At 42.4% G+C, this 24,537-nt stretch overlaps 1 protein-coding gene across 1 annotated transcript; it reads right to left on the bottom strand.

Moving 5' to 3' along the window:
* Window positions 1-2,525: 2,525 nt before the first annotated feature.
* shha (sonic hedgehog signaling molecule a) lies at window positions 2,526-11,040 on the bottom strand. The gene is made up of 3 exons (XM_086306428.1): window positions 10,455-11,040; window positions 5,393-5,654; window positions 2,526-3,650 (listed from the first exon to the last, which is right to left on the bottom strand). Exons 1-3 carry the CDS (start codon window positions 10,752-10,754, stop codon window positions 2,965-2,967), a joined length of 1,248 nt encoding a protein of 415 aa, XP_086162554.1. The 5' UTR covers window positions 10,755-11,040; the 3' UTR covers window positions 2,526-2,964.
* Window positions 11,041-24,537: the final 13,497 nt, after the last annotated feature.

Here is a 24,537-nt window from a genome sequence, read left to right on the forward strand (position 1 = left end):
AGGGGCCAAAAGGTGTAACTATGTAGCTGTGATTCTGAAGTGGAAAACTTGTTGTGGTGTGTTCACCTTAAACCATAAACCAGTATCAGTTTATTCAAATTAAATAGTTTAGTTGGAAAACCACAATTGCCATTTTTAACCAAAGTAATGGGTGCATACTCTCCCATCTCTGCAGGCCTGTATCCATCCATCTATCCATGCTGGCCTGTCACAAAAAGTTCTGCTTTCTTCTTTGCTCTATTAATACTACGTTAGTAGGAATAAAGGGACATCTCTCAATTAAGGCCTTGTGGATTTCTGCTTCCCTCTAACTTGCCACTTCCACATTGAGCACTCTGCAGGCTGCTGCCGCGAAGCAAAAGCTGCCTGCAGAGAGGACGAGCTCTGTCGTTTGCAGAACTCTCTTAGAAACGGGGGAGTTTTGTTTTTGCAGAATGCCAGACTGTTCATGTTTGCAAATGTCAACATTTGTAAAAGCCGTCGTTGAGCTCCAGCAGACTGAGGGCCCCCAGAGGGATTAGAGGAGGCTCTGTTTACCTGCTCTGAGGAATGCTGCCCTGCACCGACGCTTTTGTATCTGACAGGGACCCAAGGTCACAGTGCCGGGAGAGATGGGCCGCTTTGTCCCTCCCTGAAGTTTCCACCTCACAATATCAACAGCACAACACAATGCGGGAGACGAAAATGGAATTCCTGCTCATGTTGCAACAGTGTTCAGAAACCCAGGTTCAGAGGCCCCTTTTACCTTTGATGGGTCTGAGTGATTCACCAACATTTATCTTTTTTTGTGTGCATGGGCTTTTCTTCTTTTTTTTAAATTTGAATTTATAGTCTCACATTTTCAGAACTGCTTTTGTTCTTCTGCTTGACTGTATGATTTTGCTTCCAGCTTTACAAACACTTTGACTAGAGTTGGTTATATAAAAATCCCTTTTCCAGAACTTCATTCAGGTTTTACGTTAAGTATTTACACCCAGCTGCAGAATATTACGTCCAATTGTCTAATTTAACCACAAGGTGTCGCCCTATCACTGAAGATGATATCTCCAAAAAAGCTAATGCTGTAATCGATTTGAGAAGATGTGCCGCCCGATGCCAAAGCGCTCCACTAGAGGACAAAAACGCATCTCTGAGAGCTCACTATTAAGTGCTGCATGCGCACTATAAGTCTATGAAAATACTGCAGGATTATAGTGATTTGTTAAGACTAACAAAGCTGTAATGTGGACTAGTGGGACTGCAGCGTTTCTTTATAATGAGCCCCGACTGTCAGTTACTGTCGGATGGAGCGATCTGACCTGAACCAGCAGACGCCGAGAGGCAGACCTGTGGCCAACAAAGACGCTTCTGTTTAATTTGTCTGCGCGTTGGAAGTTATTTGCGGAGGGCAGACCTCGTTAAATTTGACATAGGCTTTCAACATTTCGCAAGCATGCAAAAGGTAGATCAAAGCGCAATATTCTCCCCGGTTTTTTGTGCGTAAGACATCCAATAGGCTGTGGGGATTCTTTTGGCGAGGGGCGGGCGTGAACCAAGCCAATTGATATATCTCTTGACTGAGTCCAGATTATAATTTGGTTGTAAATGTCCAAATAATATGGCCAAAAAGCCCCCGTCCTTCCCACTACTGTGTGGTTCCTCTGGCACTGTTTTTTGAAAAAGACATATAACAACTCCAAGTTTGAAAATGTTCTTTATCTCATTTTATAATAAACATATAAATAATAAATTCTAGACATTTTTTGACACATCGCCCTGTTATGAAAGTTAACTGGTAGGTCTGCCTATATATAGTCTATTCAAACTGTGCATCAGCCTGCAGTTCATTTCTATAAAACTATTTCCCTATTACAAAATATGAAAAGAAAAATAAGATTTTAGTACATTTACAGGAGTTACTTATTAATTTATTTAACGAAACGGTTTCAGTACTACTTTAACTGTTACTGAATTGTCAGAATCTGCATTTGATATTATTTTTTCTCAAAAGAAAACAGAAAAGAAACACATACACATAAAAAAGCAGAGAATGCAGACATGGGGCAGAATATCTGTCCCTCTCCAACAACTGAAACGAACAGTTTACAAAATAATAAAATTCTTAATAAACCAAGCAGTACAAGATTTTCCAACACTTTCCCAGCTACTGTATTTAAATTAAAATATATTTTCATATCTTACACTATTTCAAATAACGAAATGTGATTCGGTAGCGATCTGTCAAAATCTAATTTACAATTCTGTGTATAAAAATATAATTTATGGAACCCCGCGAGGGTTTTTTTTTCCTCTCTCCCCAAAATATAACAGTCAGCTGATTGTTATACAGCTGATTATTATACTTTGACAGGCTGTAAGTTTCATATATATGTATATATGTATGTATGTATATATACACACACACACACACACACACACATATATATATATATATATATATATATATATATATATATATATATATATATATATATATATATATATATACATACATACATATATACATATATATGAAACTTACAGCCTGTCAAAGTCAGCTCCGTTTTACATGATCTTCTTTCTGTTTCCGATTTTTTTTTTTCCCATTTTTCAATTTTTTTCTTCATTTTTCTTTTTTTTTGCATTTGATATTTACAAAAATAGATTATGCACAATTTGCTGCTCACACAGTTTCAGAATCCATTTATGTGACAGCAGCAGAGTTCACATGAGAATAAATTATTCAAAGAGAAACTTTTTAAGGCTCCATTCATTCTTTGAAAGGGGGACACATCATGGAAAAGTCACTGAAATAAATATCCCAACTCCGCTGGGGCCCTTGTCATGTCACGTCTGTCTGTCAGTTCGCTTTTTTTCTTTCTCTCTTTCTCTTTTTTAATTATTATTATTATTATTATTTTTAATCTACTGTATAGTTCGTGTGTCCTACATTTAAAGTCTCGTTCTGCTCCTGTCGCAGCTGTTTCAACTTGGGTATACCGACATTCCAAGTGGATGGATCGAGTGGCTGTCCAAGAGCCATGTCCCTAATTGATAAAGGATTTTGGAGTACCAGTGCACTCCTTCGTTTTGTACACTGCTTGGAGGCTGGGAGCTAAATAGGAACGAGGACACCCAGTGGGCGAGCCTGACGGGTGCCAGGGCCCAGTGTGCCAAGTCGTGGTCTTCGATCACTGCGTAACAGGACGCAAGGACCTGGTCCACCACGATGGTCCCCTGTGAGGTCACGGGCGCAAAGGAACCCTCGTGACTTTGCGTGTAAATCCGTTTGACGGTCACAGACTCGAGTCGACTTCGCTCTGCGTCAAAGACGAACACTTTCTGTCCAGGCTGGACTTGACTGGCGAAAATCGCAGACATCCGCTTCTCCGCCTCGCTGGAGCTGTTGCGGCTGACGAAGACGAGATGCGCGGCGGTGAGGGTTATTTTCTGGCCTGAGTCGGTTTCGATCACATAGAAGATCCTCCTCAGCATCGAATCTCGGTCTATAAACATGACGAAGTCGGTGTAAATTACATTTCCGTCGTCATCTGCTGTCATGACCCTGTCGCCGCTTTTGAGATCTTTGACTGCTTTCTTGGTGCCATCCTGAAGAGTGACCGTGGAGGATCCGGGGAAGCAGCCGCCTGACTTTGCTGCCACTGAATTTTCTGTTAGAAGAAACAAGAAAAACATTAAGTCGTTTTTCTCACTGCGAGACTTTTATTAATAATTTTTAACGCGTGCAAACAAACATCACATGCGCTTTGAACATTTCCAGCCCAGAACTCATTCAAAGGCCCATTCATAATAATTCAAATTGACTGAAAAATCCACCTTTATCTGTATTTTTTCTGCCTCTACACAACACGGTGGGCCATATGCATTTTGCATAATGATGTCGGCTCCTTGATGCCAGATGCGTATTAGCTTAGCCCACGTTGTCTGAGACGGGAAAACTGAAAGCCCTGGCTCATCTATTCTTAATTAAAAACCCCAATGAAGAGCAGGCATTGTTATTCTAAATCAACTTGTGGATCGAGCTACTCTCCGTAAAGAACACTTACGCCTTTCCCAGCTACTCTTCCCATATTTACTCAGGTGCAGAAACCTCTATGTGACAATTCACACAAATAGGCGACTCACAACTACTATTTACCCAGTGGAGCCACTTTTCCAAGCCTCTCGAGTTGTAGATTTGAATTTAAATGAGGGCCCGGACTCTTAAATGCTTTCTGTTGTGCAACATCAATGTCCCCCCTCTCCCTGTCTACCACCTCTCCCTGCTTTGTTGTCAGTCTTGATGACAATAATTTTGGCCTTGGTGGAACTCTTCACATACCAGTCTCTAGGATCACACTGTCCTGCACAGAGGGAGAAAAAAGGGTTTCCTACTCAGAATTTGGGGCTTTTAATCTTCTTTTAAGATTCCCGAGCATGAAATAAGGTGACAACTGAAAACCAGATTTACCCCAAACCAATTCAACATTGTTCAGCCAAATCCTTTTGGTAAAGTCGCATGACCTCCAATGACACGTCGGCCTAGCTCATACTGTGATCTCAAAACGTGTGTGCTGAATGATAAGTAAGGGATTTATCAATTTAAAAAAAAAGAAGAAGGAAAAAGCACCATGGTTCATCAGTCAAAGTGAGGAAATATTTTCTGGGCGTCATAGGTGTCCAGTAGTGACGACCTAGGTCGATTATGAGCCTCGATAAACCCCAAAAAACCAAACAAACAAACGGAAATGAAAAATTTTTATGATTTTCTCACATATAATTAAAAACGATTACCAAATTCACCTTGCAGCACTTATTTTTATCAGAGAGCGAGAAAAATGTGCTATTTCTAGGTCACGCCGAGCACCCTCGTTAGACTATGGTAGCGGTTCCCACCAGGAGACAGTGTGGGGCGGTGTAAGATCAAGAAATAAGCTGCAACGAGAAACGCTTATAACGCCTTTAACCGGGAAATGCCTATACATCACTCAGAGAAATGACTATTTACAGTTTCATAAAAACTATCCAGTTAAAACAAATGAAAAGATCTGAAACATCTGACCTCTGCACTTAAATGACCCCTCAAACACTAGGATTCTGTGATTAATCACTGAAATCATTGAATTGATCAGTGGTCACACTTGTCTACAATAACCATCAGATCAGTAAGCCCATGATAAGTGTTATTGTGACTCTATTTTACTTTCCCATCACAATCAGCTGATACAATCTAGTCTTGGGTGAAACTTTTCCAGAAGATAAAACAGGACTGCTGCTTCCCTGAGCTGCACCTGTTGTTACAAACGATTGCAATCACGCCTGATGGGAAATGCGCGCCGTTGTCCTACAGCCAGTGGTGCGCATGGCAGATTATCAGCGCAGTTCTGTTTTTCTTTTTACTTTGGAGCCATACCTGCTTTCACGGAGCAGTGGATGTGGGCCTTAGATTCATAGTAGACCCAGTCAAATCCAGCTTCCACCGCCAGCCTGGACAGAGTGCCGTATTTGCTCTTGTCTCTGTCTGAAGTGGTGATGTCCACGGCTCTGCCCTCGTAGTGAAGAGAGTCTTCTAAATGGTGTCCGTCCTCGTCCCAGCCCTCGGTGACCCGCAGCTTCACTCCGGGCCACTGGTTCATCACGGAGATGGCTAGCGAGTTCAGTTTGTCTTTACATCTCTGTGGGAACAAGAAATGAATCCATGCATCACCGGAACTGCCCGAAACACCACCACAGTGCGCAAATATCAGCTTTTATGAAGTGAAAATCACTCAAATCACGCGTTGCACTGACACAGCTTAGCTGACGAGAGAAATAAGGGCTGATAAGCGGTCAGAGAAATAAAATATTAGATCACCTAATCAGCCTTCCGACAGATTTATTACATTTCAGCAATTACCCTTTGTGCCAGAAGAACTGTGTGCTTTATCATCATTTCCACCTCAGATTCCGGTTCATTTTCTGCGAAGAACATATAAAGCATCACACTGTAGCCCCCACACTCATGTGGTCATAGAAGTGGGGTCGTGCTGGTGTCACTTCACTCTCTCCTCCTCGTCCTGCATGACCTGCTGTTGCTATGCGCGCTTGTTTTTTCTTTCTTTCTTTCTGTCTGCTCTTGCTATTTCCGCACAAAGTTCCAACTTTGTTAAACCTGCACCTGTCTGCTCCCTCATCCCCGCACATTATACCCTTTGTCCCAACTACAAATCGCAGAGGAGCACAACTAATAAGCAGCTTTGCTAGGGAGGCTCCTTATCGATCTATATCTATGATTTTAGTCGAGAAAGAGAGGATTTGGAACACGATGAGATTTTAGTACATGAGGACTTTTGCCTTTATTGGGAGGACAGTGCAGACAGGAGGGTGAAGAGAAGCTCATCAGCAGACAGCGAGGTGGAGAAAAAGTGAAACTAAATGGCCTTCTCGTCCAAGGAATGAAGCATCCCACGTGGCAATGTGGCAACGTGGTCCAGCCAGGACCAACACACTGGCTGGACTTTTCATTACCGATCAGGAGACATTCCCCGATCTATTCTAGATCCAGTAGCAACAAAAAGAAGAGGTGAAATGTTTGTGGGCAAGAAACACATGTGCACACACAGCAAAAGTGCCCCCCATGTGTTGTGTAGAAGCTGATGCAAACAGGCTGTTTGTTTAACGAGGTTGAGTTACATAGGCTCATATGATTAACAACTTTTTTATATTTAGATATTTATTATATTTTCTCACAAAAACGAGCAGCGCTTTAGTTCATAAACACGCTCTGACGGAGGCAAATTCCACATATTGACCATATGTGTGGATTTTATTGCTTAGAACAGAGAAAAGTAAACATCTGTTAAACCAGATCCGCCAATGTTGCCCGAGTAACAAAAGCATGAACACCACACAAGGGTTAATATCAATTAAAGATTAAAACTGGACCAACTGAGGCCTCTCGCACAACTCCATCCCCCCACCCACCTGACTCCCCTGTTTCCTCCCAGCTGAGGTGAAACACTGGAGCTGAACTGCGTCTCTGATCCTGAGCTTGCATTTCTCAGTGTTAGCAGCAGCGTCAGAGGGCACATCTCGGGCAAGAAAGCTGCTGATGAAATATTGATAAGGCACTGCATTCGCTTCACTGGCCTATAACATATGGGTCTTTGGTCTTGGAGAGGTGCGAGCAGTGACCCTTTTCTATCCAGAAGTGTTGCATTAAAGACAACATTAATACAGTATGAATTCACGAGTCTGCATTAGGCGATGAATGAGGGAGTCGTTTGTCAGTTGCTTGTTTTCTTTAAATTAATAATTGATGTCCAGATGATATGAAGATGATCTTCAAGAGCAGCTGCCTCCTTAAAATATCTGGAGTTGGTTGAACCCTAAGCTCTCCGCGCTCTAAATGAAGATGCCTGGCCTTCTCCAAGACAACTATTCTGGACGCCGAACCAATATGTCAAATAAAACATCACAAAGAGTCTTTTCAGTCCAGCGGCGGAGGGAAACTTTCATTACTCTTCTCCTGCAAAGTCTTGGAAACGTGACATGCCTTCTTAAGTCGAGGTGTTTTGGCTGCTGACTAACAGACTTGTGAAATATCCCAGGATTGCACTGGGGGCAAAGAAGAGCCCACTGCCCTCCCACCCCCACGCCACGGTTGGGACAGTCTGAGGTCTTCAATCGGGGATTGTTCACACAAATCTACCCGCTCGCATAACAGAAAACAAAGTCATATATATCAGTCGCTGTTTTATGAGCATATCACACTTGTAGAATGTGTTGAATTAAAAAAAAAAACCCTCCTTAAAAAACCCTTCTGCATACTGAGAGAGACTGTCGGAGTCAAGAGCCGTAAAGCTTAACCTATTTATTAATTCATTAGGTCGTGTGCCGCAAATCAAGCCAAATTCTGCTCAACCACCATGAAGCCCAGCAGGGCGCCTTGGACCGGCGCTTTGTGCTCGGGGTAAAGTTGTTCAACAGCCTGCCTCTTAATCTTTTCACAAATGATTTGGTTAGAGGAAACACTTATCAGCTACCTGTCAGTGCAAACAAGCCGCCAGCTCATCTCGTTTCCAACTCGTTTGCACTGCAGGCTCTTAACACTGTTACGCTTGGAGGGGGAGAAGAATAGATGAAAAGTCTGGCACTGGGTCTAATGTAAAAAAAAGTAACCCCTGACATGTGGCTTACAGTTTTACTTGTTTAAAGAGGGCAAATCAAAGTTGTTGTTGTTTAATTTTAAGTCATTTTATTGCCTTAAAAATCCCTTTGGAGTCTTATTTTGTCCCACTTTTCTGCGTAGAATGTCACTTAACACAAGTTGAATTCACGAGGGTCAGCGACAGGTGAGCATAAGTCTAAAAGCCGTGGAATAACGGGTGATGGTCCTAATCAAGTCAGGACCCGTCACTTCGTGTATCTATTCGTGAATGTCTCTAAAGCGTATTTGTTGGCAGCTCTCTGGGAGTGCGCTGTGTCAAACTAGTTAGGAGTGCTTGTTCAAGCGCTTCTTCGAGTGTATAATCTTGGCAAGGCCTCACTAAACTGATTGACTGATTAATTCATTTATTGCACATATCTAACGGGGCTACTCTAGACACGTGCCTTGTTTCATTTATGAATACAACACCTATTTTCTAAACCGCGAGATAACGAAAGAAGTTCAAGGCATTCATGCGTAAAACTCCGTGCGTAAAAACCCTCTGGATTCATGCATAAAGCCTTGGCACGGCGTAAATCCTCATGTGATAATGCTTATGTTGCTTGCAGCTACACTTACTCTCCTTTGGGTGCACATGCTTCAATCTGGTGGCTTTACAGTGTCATATATAAAAAGGATAATCACACCTGTTTTAACTTACTGTGGCCTCCCGCTGACCAAAGGTTCTAAGTTCAAACTGTGTTTCAAGCCCCGGCGAGGGGCGCCTAAAAGTTCTTTCGTGTACATTTTCACACTTAGAGTCGGTCGCCGTGTTTTCTGTAAACAGTCAAGTGGGAAATGGATCACGAACAAACCCAAATAAATCCAACAAACAAAAAGAAACCCCCAACAGGCCACGCTGCACAAGCGTATGGTGCCACATGTAATCACAATTTATCAGCTCTTCCACCTCCCACCGTTGTTCGTTTTGATGCTGACCTGCAAAAGCAAATCCTTATAGGCATGCGGGTCTTTTTACTCAGAGTAAAAGCTTGGATTAAGACAGGTGCTTCTTTAGTTCAAAGATTCTCGAAATAATGGTTAAATTAAACTATGTTCCTGCTAGAGACCTGGAAACCCCCACGGAGAATCCGTTTAGGTCTCTAACCCCTCGCCTTGGTAATCACATCCTCACACTACTGTAATTTCACGATCCCTGCGTATGAGAACCTATAGGTGTATAGCAGAGGAGATGTGGGGAGGGCTGAGCGACGCACGCACTGTGAATATTTTATTGGAGCTCGCCCTCATGCGTGGTGCTAGGCACGGGTTCAGGGACACCGGCGCGCGCCTTGCTTCATCACCACCAGCAGCACCACCATCACCACCTTCATTTTATTATTACTGAGCCAATATCACCCAAGAGCTTTTTAATAATTCACCAGCATCTAAGTGCTAAAAGTCATGCCGAAGAGACGCGACATCCTGCAGCCTGGAGAGAAATCAAGGCATGTCTCCGATGTATGTGAGCCTCTTCTTAGCTGCACTGAACCGGGTATAAGGTTTTAAACTGACTGGCTGCAAGAGGATGAGATATTTAAAACAGACGCCATCCTTCGTGCAGGTGTATTGTAAAACACACCAGCACTCCTGTGCGCCTTGCTCGTGTAATTGGCCGAGTCCCACCCATTTACCAAGGCCTGGACACTCTCAAAGAAATGTCAGTTTTCATGCACAGATGCACGCCACGCGAAAGGCTAAATTACAGAAGGCTGTGCAAGGAAACGTCTGAATGAGCTACGCCATGCCTCAGTAAGCCCGACTGTTAAAGCGATGCGCATCCCCAGGGCTGGGGTAAAGAAAAGGCGCTTAAACAAGCTGCAACGTAAAGCCGAAATAGGCAGCAAACACAGAAAGTCTGCATGAAATCTAACATGGACGTGCCCCTGTAAGGCAACAAAATGAGCCTCCCATAGATACAAATATAGATATGAGGAGAGGGGCACATTAATATTTTAAATACACTGTCACAATCATGAAAGCCGAGTGTCCTGACTGTCCGCCTGCACATCACTTATCCAGCTGGATTTCTATATTCGCTTCAAGCCTGCAGCCTTTGGAAACTCCCATGCTGGTGTATAAAGCGCATCTGCCTTTGCAGTGAAGTTAAAAGGCTCAGTGTGAAGAGTTCAGCAGCGGGTAAAACAGACTTCACTTAAGGTGCGCAATCAGTCTGACAAGGGAGTTGTTGCAGTACGCAGTGATGGTGCGTTAGGAAATGGACAGTGGGGGCAAAAAAATAAAAATCACAATAAAATTAAAATAAAAGGTTATTCCGTCTCCTTACCTGAGTCATTAGCCTGTCAGCACCGGTGTTCTCCTCATCCTTGAATATGATGTCTGTGTTATAATTGGGAGTCAGTTCTTTAAATCGCTCGGAGTTTCTTGTGATCTTGCCTTCGTATTTACCGCTTGCCCCGAGGGTCTTCTCCGCGACGTTGGGGATGAACTGCTTGTACGCAAGAGGTGTCAGCTTCTTCGGATGTCTTCTCCTGCCGTAGCCCCTGCCCGGTCCGCATCCCATCCCAGAGGATACCAAGGACAAGCAGATGAGACCGACCAACGCGATTTTGGTCCAGAGCAGCATTTTTTTTTTTTTTTTTTTTTTTTTTGTCCTTTAAGATCTCAAACGGGTCACCGCTGCTATCTCTACAGTCTGCCTCTCCCGGCTCTCGCAGTGTCCTTGTCTCCTCTTCTACTTCGCCTTAGCTTGGTCTCTGTGTGGCAGGTGCGGAAATGAACGCCTCGGATAAATGGTAATAACGGGGCAAATCGAAGGAGGGTTTAAAAAAAAGTAGTGAGGGAATTAAAAGCCACGGGATCTCTAGTCGAGCTGCTGCCGCTTGTGTGTGTGCCTACCGCTTTTACTGCTTTGTATTATAGCACCGATCTATAGGGGAGGGACTTCATTGGCGTCGACTACCCCTCCTGATGTTATCCCACAAAAATCTTAAAAGATTTCTTCCACCTGAGGGTTAGCCTCTGTTTCGAGGAGGAGGGGCTGCTCCATGGGAAAACATCAATTATAAACTGTCTTTTTTTTTTCACCCTCCCGTTTTCCAGTGTTTCACAGTAAGTGAAGCACAGACAGGGGAACTTGAACAGTGGTTCTCAAATCTGAAGCAGTGTAGTTTGGTGAATTGATTTGTGTGGGACAACTTTGAGCGCAGAATGCGTTTCCCAGGAGAATAAAACTGCTCATGGACGTGCAGTGCGCAAAGGCTGCATGAGTTGGCTGTGACACCCCATATCCACCAGAATAAACGCACGAATAGTATGGAATAGTTTGCTTACAGTGCAGTGAGATAAGAGATTTCATTAGATTAGATTAGATTGAAATTTGCCTCTAACTTCGCGTCCCTTTCAACAACAACAGCGTGCCAACGCGAATGTACGCACGAAATTTGCTCTAAGGTCACTTCTTAACTTATTGATGGTTCAAAGGCACAATAAATCTGACAAAACATGGTGCTGTAATGTACTTTTTGGACTAATATTATGGAGATTTCATCAGATCTAAAAAGCAAAAGTTGGAGTAACATCAGTGCCCTCTGCGCGCTCTTGTTTCCTACTTTAGTTTATGCGTAAAAATGCATTTTATTCTCCAAAATATCATTCCATGTGACTATTTTTCAACACATTCATCTTATTTTCACGCAGGTTTCTGGAACTCAGATTCAGAAAATGAAGCAGAGTCCTTAAAAATGAGGATGGGAGCGGGACAGACTTACAGCACAATAGTAGACGAGGCTTTAGAAAGCGTTAAAAAAAGTTTTAAAAAGCCACTTTTTATGGGGAAGAACCTATTTAGTGCGTAAAATATACTGATAGTGGGTAGCAACAATATTCTCTCCTACACAGTCAAAACCTACTTTACTCACAGATTCATAGTTTTGAAAAACTAACTTTCCGAAAGGAAAGAAATTATGACTTTTCTCGAGTATTAAAATAGATTTTATTTCAATCACCAACTCAACATTCTCATAGTCTCATTCCTATAATTAAAGGCCAATGAAGAAATATTTTACTGTTGTTGATTAAGGCTGTATTGTACCATGAGACACCACTGTATTCAAATTCAAGGTCCAGACAAAACAGACATCTAAAATAATTCAGGAAGGACAATTATTTGTGTGATAACAACGAGTAATTAGAGGAAGACGGGCTGTTCTGAGGCAACTTTGGCTCTCATCACACAGACACTGTGGCACAGGTGCTCTGAAGTGAGGACAGATATGCCAGTCTTTGGTGTGGCTTCTCTCTCATTAGACCTCGCTCTGGCTGACCTCCAGTCTGGTGTTGTTTAGTCAGTGCCAGGCTTGTGGCAAAGCAGCTTGGGCAGGTGAGACCAACTGCTGGTCACTGAGACCACGATCATCAGCTCTTAGCCAAAAGATGGTTGGCACACTGCTGTATAACCCAGAGTAAGATACTCCACTACCAGCTTTCAGTCTGCAAATCACTACCACCACTCAGTTTTTGCTGCATAGATTGAGATTCTTAAGATGTCTTCCTTAGTCACATTTCAGCGCCGACGTCTGCAGATGTATTCAAACACAAAGCTGACAGCACTTGTGGTGCCCTGAGGGACACCAGAGGCACTGTTTAGCCCCAGGTCAGGTGTCACAGCTCTGGGATAAAACCTGGCATGCCACACAAATGCCTCAAACCCACAGGGAGGTGAAGCAGAGGTAGAAAGAGTCCTCAGAGGTCTCAGTCCTCCTGAAAAAGAGTAATAATACTTATATTAATGCTCACACTAACACAATTATTAAAGCAACAACCTATAAACTAACAAAAGAAAAAAAAGATGTTGAATGAAAATGAATTGTGCTTTCTAAAAACCAAGGTTTGCTGTTGGGATTGAACTTGAGTTTCTACCGCAGAGGAAACCAAGCATCTCTCAGTCAGACCTGGGGCAAATAGTATTTGCAAACATTACACTTCATTGTTTGGTTTTGGCCTAATTCGGTGCCAGATGGGTGGAGTTTGCAACTAAAGGCAAAGTAAATCACTGCACACAGTTTAGACAATTAAAGTATCTGCATCTATTTGGCGTGTGAACTTTTATTTGAGCATTTGCCTTGATCAGACGTCTTAAAACAAACACCTTCTAAGATCCCAGATTTGTGCCATTATGTCACATTATGTTACTCTTTTATTTACAGTGGATTTGCATATGAGGGTGATGCAGAAAAGCAAAGGCCAGCTCTCTGAAATAATTCTGGAGGGATTGAGGGCATTACACAATTATTAAGAAGCCTGTTGCATGTGATGGCTAATCCAGTATGAGGCGTGAAAAACGGCCGATGAGTCATCAGTTTCTGGTTCGTTGTGTGTCCCATCTAACACTTTACCGTCCAAAATGTGCAAACGCACTTATGGAACCCTCTACCTGGTCCATCGCATCGTCCTCATCTGCTGCGTTGCGCTGCCTTTCTTTAGAAGGCTCCCTCTTGTGTCTGACATTCAAAGGAATCAAAAAGATGTGCTTAGAATCAGACTAAATCCACACCCACATTTGATTTCATCTGCCACCGTCTCGATCAAGCACAAGCGAGATGCAACTAGAAGTGGTTGAGTGGAGTTTAACCAGTGTAAGTCCCCCCAATTACTGCTTTAAAGCCTCCTCCTGTCTGAATGTTTTGTAACATTGTTAGACGGATTAGGACTAGAGAATAATCACGCACAAACATATAAGCAGTGTCAGGCTTTCTGTCTTGTTTTCCGTTGCTGCAAATAGGGTTTCCTTTCTCCCAGGCCAACAGAAAGACAGCCCCACCGCAACTCTTTGTGGTTTCTCCTCGCAGGTGGAGTCCGCATTCAACCCTTTATCCTGTTTTGAACTTTTGGCAAACAGTTTATAGCACGGACACGTTGCCATCTATCCTATGAGCATGTGTACTCTTTTGTTAGAGCCACAAAGTTTGAATAATCTTCCTCTAAATGGTTTATCTAAGCCGCACGCATCAAGCATTAAGCAGAGGTAAAGAGTCAGAATTCGGCTGAACAGAATCAGGTGACTTGGAGCTAATCTGTCAAGTACAATGGAAATTTCACAATACAGTATCTAGAATCACAACCCTCAGCGTGCCCCGGAGTCTGTAAAGGCATTTTATTTGCACTCTCCTGCCGCTCCCAATACTTAAACATTAAACGCCAAGGCTAGACAGGCAGAACCTCTTTGAACTGCAGGGCAGGGTGAACTCAGTGGGAGGGGAAGGAGTTGAGTGAGTGGAGAACGGGGGGCTGGTGTTTGTGTGTTATTCCACCAGGTGAGTCAGCGCTGGCCACCGTGCGCTGCAACACCATCTCGGTCTTAAGCAACGGTGATAACAGAGGGAACGGCTCAGAGGGACTGACATGTGTCTGTTTACTTTAATGCATAACCGTACTGAGAGTTTCTGATGAGGCGTTGTGAAGAATTTACATCGAAACAAGCTGCTGTTTTTGTGGAATCTTAGCCGTGTCTTTAACGTCCTAAAGAAAAGTGATACACGGCCGATATTACTTCACTTCTTCTCCAAACCGGTTTCAATGTCATGACGGCACAGGCGGCCGATTTCTTCCATTCTACAGAAAATATCTGAGTTTACACTTTAAGGGGTACAAATGTTGTAAAAAGAATAAAAGAGGGGAAACCAAGCAGACTCATGGAAAGCTAGTTTCAGCTGCAGCAACCTCCGAAGGAGATTTGTGTCTCTGATTGGAATCGAACCGGCTAATGCAAATGTGCTAACCACTGCAGTTTATTTTCTTCACCTCTGAATATATTTACTAAAATATAATGACGACATTCATCTCTAGACTAATGTAAATGTTTTTTGTGTGATAAAACATCTAAACAGCTAATACATGAACAAAAGCCTCACAATGTTTACGATCTGAACATCTCTATTTTCCTGAAATCAGTTCTTCCTCACTTAAATGAGTTCATATACAAACATTCAAGTGGCTCAGTGTGTTTCCAGAAACTGACCTGCGTTCACTTCACCAGTGAGCCCAATGAACCTGTGTCCTACATTAATATTGTAAGGTCGCTACCTCTTATATAAAGTGCCTCGAGACAAATGTTATTGACCAATAACTGGGGCTATATAAATAAAATTCAATAGATCTAAAGATAAATATTTGCTTTCAAAGAGTACTTATGTGTCTGTGTTACATCTGTATTATGTCCAGTTTCACTCAGGCTGTATGCCAAGGTACTGACACCAAAGGACACCTTGTGCACAACTGAGACACCAGCAGCATTTAATGGGATGTGGCAAACGCATAGATGAAAGAGCATCTACTTGCTTTTCAAAAGACGATGAGGAGCAAACAATGTGCAAAACTCCAGTTTTGTTCTGAAAAAGACTTTTAAAATTTCAAACATTATCTAAGTGAATAAGAGTCTGTGGGGTTTTTGTATCTATGTTTTATAAAAAACCTCAGCGAAGCTCAGGGATGACAGCGTTTCTCCTCAGGGGAGAAAGGTTTGGGCTATTTTGTGACAAATAGATGTGAGGCTGGTCACTTCCTGTGCAAAAACCTCTGCCTGCGGACACAGACCCTAAATCACAGCAAATTAGACAATAAAAAGACGAGAATACTGCATGATACAAGAAGTTGGATGAAGTGAGAGGCTGTATGCGCGGGTGTGTTCTTGATACCTCTCTCTATGTACCAGTGTGAGATAACCCTGACTGCAGCCTCCAGTCTGCATGTTCAGTCAGATTATATTTGGGCTTTTGTGAAAATAAGCCAAACCTTTTTCCCTGGAATTTCAGAGTTGATCACCTCATACAGGAACTTCAGCAGTCTGGATGAATGTGTCACTGCTTTGTTCCTCCATCTCAGCCTCTGAGTCTGCTTAGTATTGATTCAGAGGAAAACTCTCAGCTGCAGAAGAAATGACATGAATAAAACTGCAAAGTTAAATATATTTTATTTATTTGTCATAGACAAAGCGGTTCCAGTTAGGCTAAGCTAAGCTAACCACCTCTGGGTTCATATTCTGAGACACAAATTCCCCTTTGGTACTGCATCATTAAGGACATCCGCTGTAAAGCTTTACCAAATTAATCATGTGGTGATTCCTTGTGACATGGGAGCAGCCAAACCTTTGTGTACCACCTACAGATTGAGAGACGCAGAATTTCTGAGAATGCTGGATTTGTTGTTATTATAGAGAAATTTAGATATAGAAAATACACAATAAAGATTTATCTTCTTCAGAGTGAATAGTTGATTTAACTTCTTTGTAATAAATGTTTCAATAAAAATGAGCAGAAATAAAAGGTACACATCAACAAGCTGAGGCTGAAAACACTGGTATCTGCACATTAAGTTGGAACCGGCAACCTTTTTTCTGCAGAAGTTGAAATATTGTGATCTTTCTTAGCATGAGTCACACTCCAAAAACACACTGCATATAGACCTTCCCATACTGCAACTCTGTAGCATCTTGTGTTCTCACCGCTTGCCTGTCTGCCTGCTTTTTAGTCAGTGTTTAGGCTCAAAGTTTAAAAAACAAACAAACCCTAAACCAAGTGATAACTCCGATGGCCTTTCTTCTTTTACTGTAGAAAGTCAAAAACGTTACTGTCGTCATAGATTAGGTAGCAGTTTGATGACAAGTGAACTGAAATTTATAGGTGCCTTTTTAAAAGAAGCTGGAAAAAATGATGCCAGTAGGGTCATTTTTTTAAAATCTTTTTCAGTTTTAAGATGTTAAAAAAAACAAAAACATTAATTACATTCTGCAAAACCTGTGAAAGCAACTAAATTATAACGCAAATCTGGAAGAATCAGCGGCAACATGTGAGTTCATACACGGCGTTAATATTTTACATCAGTCACAATATGTTCATCCACAAGACTGCAGGAAACGAGTTCAATCGAAACAAACTCAATGACTCAGGGGACATAAAGTTGTGAAACTGCGTGTAACCATCTGAAACACCAGAGTTAATCACACTGATGTGAGAGTATCAGCGGTACAGATATACTTCTTAGAGATGAGCAATCTGCTTCAACACGAACGCTTCAGGATTTGCTTTCATTAAAGAGAGGACACTGATTTTATCTCTCTAATGAGTCCTAAACGCTTCAAGTGTGTGCCATCACACCTCGGGCTAATAAACCCCCCCAGAAAGAAGTGTTAATAACTCTCCACTGCCTAAAATAAAGAATAAGAGCACAACAAACAGCAGCAAAGCTTCGGTCACGCCCAGTTAGCAGGCTACTACACTACCCATGCCAACCACATTAACCACCTGCGTCTGATAGTTGCTTATGCAAATATGCTGCTCCTCAATCAGCTCTTTCTCATTTGCCTTGATGATATCTGCAAAACAATGTGTCATCGCGCTCATGCCCCGATGTTTATTTGTTCTGTTGCCTGGTTAAATATGAAATCCGTATTTATTTTTTTCAATTCTAAACATCACTTTCTGCATTCTTGCAATTTTAGTTTTACCTTTAAATCATTTTAAAGTTCATTTGCTGCAAATATATGTAGCTTTGTTAAAATAGAAATGGTGCTGGCCCGCACACAGTTTGCGTTCCAGTTTGATTTCTCAAAATCCGTCCTAAAGTAGCCCATATCCTTCCCGCTTTGTGTGTTCGTTCAGACTTTACTAATCCAGGAAATTGCTGCCACTCATCAAAGTTATTGCCTGGAAGGAACAAGGAAGCTGAACTTAAGTGACATTGCCTCATAGCTTATTATGGATTGTGTCTTTGGATGGATGCAGATCTCTGTCAGGTGGATATCTGATGGGAATTCAAAGTGAAAAGGGCAATAAATTCTGAGTCAGTTACAGCAGTTCCTGTAATGATCAATGCTTTTTTGTGGGTGGCAGAAGTGATGCAATGAAAACCCTCTTTTTTTCTGTGGCATACATATTGTGTCTATTGATTTACCGCTCAAATATGGTTGATTTGGCTAATTAATATCAAATACAAAAGCAATTTATACTTAAGAAGTGTTCTGCCACTTAAGTGCTTTGCTCCTAGAAACCTGACGGACTCTGAAAGTGGATGCAGGCGACTACTTTTGCAAAGGCCTGATCACTTTCCATTTTAAAACAACTGTTTACTGTGGACAGTGCTTGTCCACGGTTCATTCTCATTTTGCTTTTGCTTTTGTACTTTCCCCCATTTTTTCTTGTTGTCTTCTTGTCTGTGCCAGTTTGGGTGTCTGAAATTCTTATTTTGTATTTGTAAGCTAACTTAACAATCTCAGTCTGTGAATGGACCCTGCTAATTTAGCACTCCTCTCATCTCAATATGGTCACTTCTGGGTCCACAAAACCAAGAAGGCAATGGCCTAAATTCTACAATCCCACGGCCGATGTCACCGTGGGTATTTTCGATTTGCCGTATACAATTTATGCTAACAATTTTGGTTAAGCTAGTATTAGCTAAACTAACCTCAAGGGTTGGTAGGCGTAGCTGTAGCTAAGTGGCATGGTACTCACTGTTAAGATTGTGATCAATATTTAAATATTATTTTTTATCAAACCAAAATATTTCAGTACCTCAAGTCATGTGAAGGACTAAGTATTTATAAGACTCTGTGCAGCACTGTGAAAAACCTAGTATACTATTACTGCTTTCATGGGAATTAAGAGGATTAGTAGCAGCCAGATAATCAAACGTAAGTGCTTAACTGATCATCAGCAACTGTGAACAGCTCTATAAAAGCAGAAGTTTGGGGCATTTTGTTGGTCTGGCGCATTCAGGTGTGTGTTAACATTGTGTGCAACAGTCTTCCCTGGAGTGGAGGTCCCAGGAAATTCACCCCAAGGTTCAACCCCCTGTGCAACCCTCGAAGAAAGTGCAAAAGAGCCTACATGTCAGACTCTATAGGCCCCAGTTAGCATGTTAAAGCTCATGAACGTATGATTAGAAAAAAAGAAATGAACAAGTATGGCTTGTTTGGAAGGGTTGCCGGGACAAACAGCACGAACACCTCATAACAGATATTAAGCACAGTGGCGTAGAGGTTATGATTGGGCTTGTTTTGCAGCCACAGGACCTCATGTGCATACCAAAGTAATCTAGAGTTAAATCTGAGGCCATGTGGCCAACAGCTAATGCTTGGCCAATACTGTGTCATTCACGTGGACAGTCATCTCAAGCACAACAGCTAATCTACACCAGAATGGCTGAAAATAAGTAAATGAATAAATACAGGTGTTGCAATGGTCCAGCCAAAGACCAGACCTTAAACTGACTGAAATGCTGTGGCAAGTCCTTAGTCCTGAGTGACTAATGAAGTCATAGCAAAAACAGGTATTTGGTGGTTCTATAAGCTATTGAGTCATGGAGTGGATTGATTCACACGACTGCACAGAATACTGCTTTTGTTTTTTGTTTTTTAAAATAATCTGATGTTTCTATCAAGATCTAATACAAACAGTCAATGATGAATGTACGCACCTATCCTGTCACCACACTCCAGAATCAATAGATCTGATCAGAGGGTAACGGTAACTCCTGCAGCTGTTGTAATTTAGACAAGCAGCAAAATACCAAAACATGTCAAAATGTGCACACCGGCAAACAGTCGACTGCCTCCAAATGGGATAGTTTGCCTCAGTGAATGTATGCAAGAGTGCATATGGGCACATGCATGCACGGCTGTAGCAGCGGGAATAACATCCCTGCAGGAGTTAATGAGGCGAGTGAGTGACGGAGCAGCCCGCCTGTGTCAACGCAGTATGGAAGAGAGGCAGGTTGGGAGTTTAAGGTCTAAGGGAACTCAGGTGAGTAGAGAGAGCAAGCAGGGCATCAGTGTTGATGGGAAAATGACAAACACTGCGGAGTCTGATTAGCATACGGACTGCGCTGCGCCGCTTGCTTACACCTTGGCGATGACCGCTGCCACTCACGTTTTCACCCCTTGAATAACAAATTCCACCTTCAGACATATTCACTGTTTTTTTTTTTTTTACAAGCAGAAAATCTACAATAAACGTACAATAAATGAAGGAAAGACCAAATCCCTTTATGGCTCGTTTATAAAATGCTGCCAAACAACCAGTCACTGAGCTCTCATACCTATGTTTATGATTTGTTTAGCCGGTGTGTTTGTCGGAGCTCTGGGTTAATTGTCTTTGAAGGCAGAAGCTTCTGTTTGTGTCCTCCGAGGGAAAATGTGGGGCATGCCCTGCATTAAATCTCCTTTGATGTCTGATCAGTAACAGACAGATTTAACTGACTGACAATAAAATAAAACACATAAATCACAGATGAATAGGCTCTAAAGTGATATTCCCCTTTTTAGTAAGAGGCGACCTCTGGGGCTGTAAAATCAGGCCAAAAAATGAAGTGCAGTTCATAGAATGGCCACTTGGGGCAAGGTCCAAAAGTGTGTAAACTTGTACACGCTAATTAGAAATCAAAGCATATAGTTAGGTGTGAATCAGGTGACCCTGAACCCTTAGTAATGTTGAGATAGGTCTAGGCTGCTGCCAGCATCCCATGATGCATTGCTTCTTCTTCAGTCACCTTTTTCGCTCACTATGTGTTTATAAACAACGTTTCTAGTGTGTCTTTGTCCTGTCTTCTTCCCCTCACCGGTTGTGGCAGATGCCCCCACATTTCTTAACCTCTTTCTGCCAGAGGTTTTTTCCTGTCAAAAGGGATTTTTTCCTTCCCACTGTCGCCAAAGTGCTTGTTCATAGGGGGTGATATGATTCTTGGGGGTGTCTTTGTTTTCTCTGTATTATTGTAGGTTCTTTACCCTTCAGTACAATTCCTTACTTTTTGCGCTAAGCTTAGTATAAAGGCTTGGCCTAATAATGTTCTCCCAAAACAAATAAAACTCTAAGGACTAAACATATTTCAAAAGTACAAATGACAAACGACATTACTTCAGGTGGCTTATATGCATAAGAAGGGGCTGCATGGGCATGTCTGAACAAGACTCAAACACCATATTTCTTTGTGCTATCACATGGGGTCAGATCATGTTTGTAGGCCAGGAGTTGCCCTGGATGTTGGTTTATACTCCAAACTGGGAGAAACAAGGTGCGAGAAATATTTATATTTGGCAGTTAGCGAAGCTATCCCCACTTCCTATCTGCAGGTGGGAAACTCCTCATCCTTTATCTTTATTGCCTCAGAGAATGGCTGCCCCGTCAGGAGCAGAGGGAGGAGTTTACTGGTTGATGGTTCTTTCAGCTTCTGCAGGGTGGAGAGGTTTATAAAAGGCTTAGATCACAGGTGAGAGGATCACAGAGCAGACAGCGCAGGTGTTTGAGGGGTGTACTGAAGGCTGCTGTAGTGCCGTGTACATATGAACATAATATCATATCGTACGCCGTCTTTCAGCTTTGTGAAGACGTGTTCTCCCTGCAGATCAAAAGAACAGGAAACGGACTTGCTCGCACTGGAGGTGACGGCTGCACTATGCAGTACAGCCAATCTCACAGAGATTATCTTGCTCAAGGCTCTTATTAGTTAATAGTAGCACAAATTGATTATTGTTTAGCGCTGCTCAAATGAATGTTTATGCTTTGTTCTTGCAGGAAAGGTGTTTTCCCACCTTTTGTTACTCAAATAACCCCAGCTCACACCATTTCTTATAAGGAAATTCCACATTACTACAATATTACAGGATTTTTGTGTGTCTCAGTAGCTACATGGATTCATTGCTGTTATGACACTTTCCAAATGTTTCTGTTAAGGCTAGACCCTCTTCTGTTCCACTATAATCTCACCAAACTATCAGAGGCCGGATTCCACCGCTGGAGTTTTCGGGAAGGTCGGGGACAGTGTGAGACTTCACCACTTCCCCTGCTTGCGTAGTTCCCTGAAAACTGACAGGACACTGTGCAAAAACTCACCCACTTGCTACATTGTCAAGTAAGTTGCCAACCAGACTGGGCTCAGCACTCAAAAATGTGTTGAATTCACAGCCTAAATGCTTTTTCTTTAAATACAGAAAGACGGAGAGGAACGCTTTAGTCCAAACGGGCCGGCAGTAGGCGCTCAGAGCGACGTTAAAGCAATTTTTTAGGTCACAATCTATATTTGATTCTGCAGAGGGTCGAGAATATCCAGAAACCTCAAGAAAAGCAGATCTGTGTCCACGGATCCCTGTCAGTCTGTTTGTCTGGCTCTGTCTGGGTCAGGCTTGAAACAATGTTTAGTGTGACGCACGGCAGCCAGGCTGCAGATAGGTAGAGCAGAGGTGTCTTGAAGTTATTCGGCCCCACAACACTGACAGCAACCTCGAGTATATGTCAGCTCACGTGAAACAAGACGCACCAGATCGTCCTCCACCTTAAGCTTTGGCTGTAAAAACCATAAATCAAAAAATAGCATCTTATTGCATCAATGTATATAATCACAGTCACGTGGAGTCCAAGAATTTAGTGTTAATGACTGGATGATTGGGAGCGATTTTATTTTTTCAAAAGTTTAAAATTCATTTGACTTGAGTAACGAAAGTCAAAAAATGACTAAATTAAACCACAAATGGACAAAAAAGTGTAGTCCAAAGACTTTCGCTGCTGTGAATAATAATAATGTCAAGATCAGCTCTGTTCTGATCCCTGAGCTGTGTTAAGAGCCTTATTTTGCATTGAAAAGACACTTAAGGTGCTAATATAACAATAGCAAGTGAATAAAAGTGGAGGTAATGGAGGTGGATCGATCTCTGGAGAAGTTTGCATAAAATCATCTTCTGATAGTCCTGCCATTATTGAAAAGGTGGTAGTTAACAGACTTTTACTGAGGCGACAGCCGCAGCGTTCAAAGCACTTAAAGAGCAGTGAGTGCATCAAAGAAAAAATAAAAGAGTGAAAAAGGAGAAAGTGAACAACTTTAATGAGGGTATGATCAGTGTGCAGCCGCTGCTCTTGTATTGAGAGCAAGGAAGGTAGCTGGCAGGGCTAGAATATAGACTTCTCCCCTGCTGCTCGCCATAATTTCCTCCCATCAGAGCACCTTACTTCACTTCTGTTCCTATAAATCACCACGTCAGAAAAAAAGGACAAAGAAGAGGAAGCAAGCAAAAGAGACACTAAAGGAGGGAAAGAAACTAAGAATACACTTAGATTGTTTCATTTTGCCATACATCTATCTCTACACATATCTATATAGATAGAGTGATACATATATGTGTAAGTATGTGTGTATTTTAGGGTTTTTTTGCATTTAATTCAGATTTTTTCAAAATAAAGTCTTTTGGAGGATCAGTGCGGGAGAGGATCAACAGATGATTTGGGGGCCAATAGGGGGCACTGGGGGCCTAATCCACAACTTTGGGAGTGAGGATATGCCTTTCATTTTGCTCTCCCCACTGTCACGCTGCAGTGACTTTAAACTGGTAAAGCAAGAAAAGAATCAAACTTAATGTGCGTTATCTCATTTGCAGACATTAATGTGGGTTAAGGCGGCCTCGTGCAATCAATCTTTCGTGCTCGGTGAGACCACGGACACGGCTGCAGCCGTCTGAACTGTCATCAACGAGTCACTGGTGTCTAATCAGGGCTTGATTGGCACCCTGGGTAGAGACGGCCTGTAAATCAATCAGCTGTGAAGTGCTGCTTCAAGGGCTCAGTCAGCTCTCTGCAAGTATACAAGCTTCTGTTGTGCTCCTATCAGTAATCGCATGCGTTTAATGCTGCTCATCCCCCCACCCAATATGCAGTTGTAGCATTTTTTTTTCTTAAAGAAGATGATCAGGCTGTATTCAGAATCTTTGAAAAGCACCTTCGCTAATTACAACTCTTTCCAACTCTTTCCACCTCAGTGATTTATTTGCTGTAGCGAATTATGATAAAGCACATTGTTTTCGGCAATTACCTTGGATAGAGAGACTGACCTGCTCTCCCTTTCTACCGCCTGAGCCGTGGTTACCAATGGAAACAGTACAAGGCTAACATTTACCCTCACTCTTTTGTGTGATGTATTGCAGTAAAAAAAAAAGAGAGAGAGAGAGAGAGAAAAGGTGCAGGAGAATACTGCGTGCAAGAGAGAGAGGGAGACGAGGCTCTGCAGAGACTGAACTTCCCCAACTAATGTACCTTGCTAGTCTGGTGGTGACAAAGATAAATTAGCTAAAGAAAGAGCAGGGGACGCTTCAACAGCAACCGACCCTCCGACACCAATTAGCAGATTGATTATGCGCCTGAGAGAAGCGGACGCTTGTCAATCAGCGCCACACAAGGGGAGCGACAGGAAGGAGCTGGTGTGGATGTACCTGGAATGTTAAAGGAACAAGAGGCTGCTCCAGGGGATCCATACAGAGGCACTGATCCATACGACTGTGTAACGCTCAACACTAACACACTGAAACAGCAGAGGTGCAAATACCACTATGCCACACGGAATACCTTCACAGGGTGCAAACTCAAATACCTGTATGA

The sequence above is a fragment of the Aulonocara sp. 'chitande type north' Nkhata Bay genome, linkage group LG9, assembly GCF_057382095.1.
Source record: "Aulonocara sp. 'chitande type north' Nkhata Bay isolate Kocher_YH1m ecotype deep benthic linkage group LG9, A_spYH_male_GT1.1, whole genome shotgun sequence".
NCBI classification, from domain to species: Eukaryota; Metazoa; Chordata; class Actinopteri; order Cichliformes; family Cichlidae; genus Aulonocara; species Aulonocara sp. 'chitande type north' Nkhata Bay.

Bases quoted from the DNA above. Each gene is read 5' to 3' on its own strand.
- shha (XM_086306428.1), bottom strand. From the start codon at position 10,754: ATGCTGCTCTGGACCAAAATCGCGTTGGTCGGTCTCATCTGCTTGTCC. The intron at 5,655-10,454 runs GTAAGGAGACGG...TTGTTCCCACAG, and splicing joins CTGACAGGCTAATGACTCAG to AGATGTAAAGACAAACTGAA. The intron at 3,651-5,392 runs GTATGGCTCCAA...TTCTTCTAACAG, and splicing joins CCACTGCTCCGTGAAAGCAG to AAAATTCAGTGGCAGCAAAG.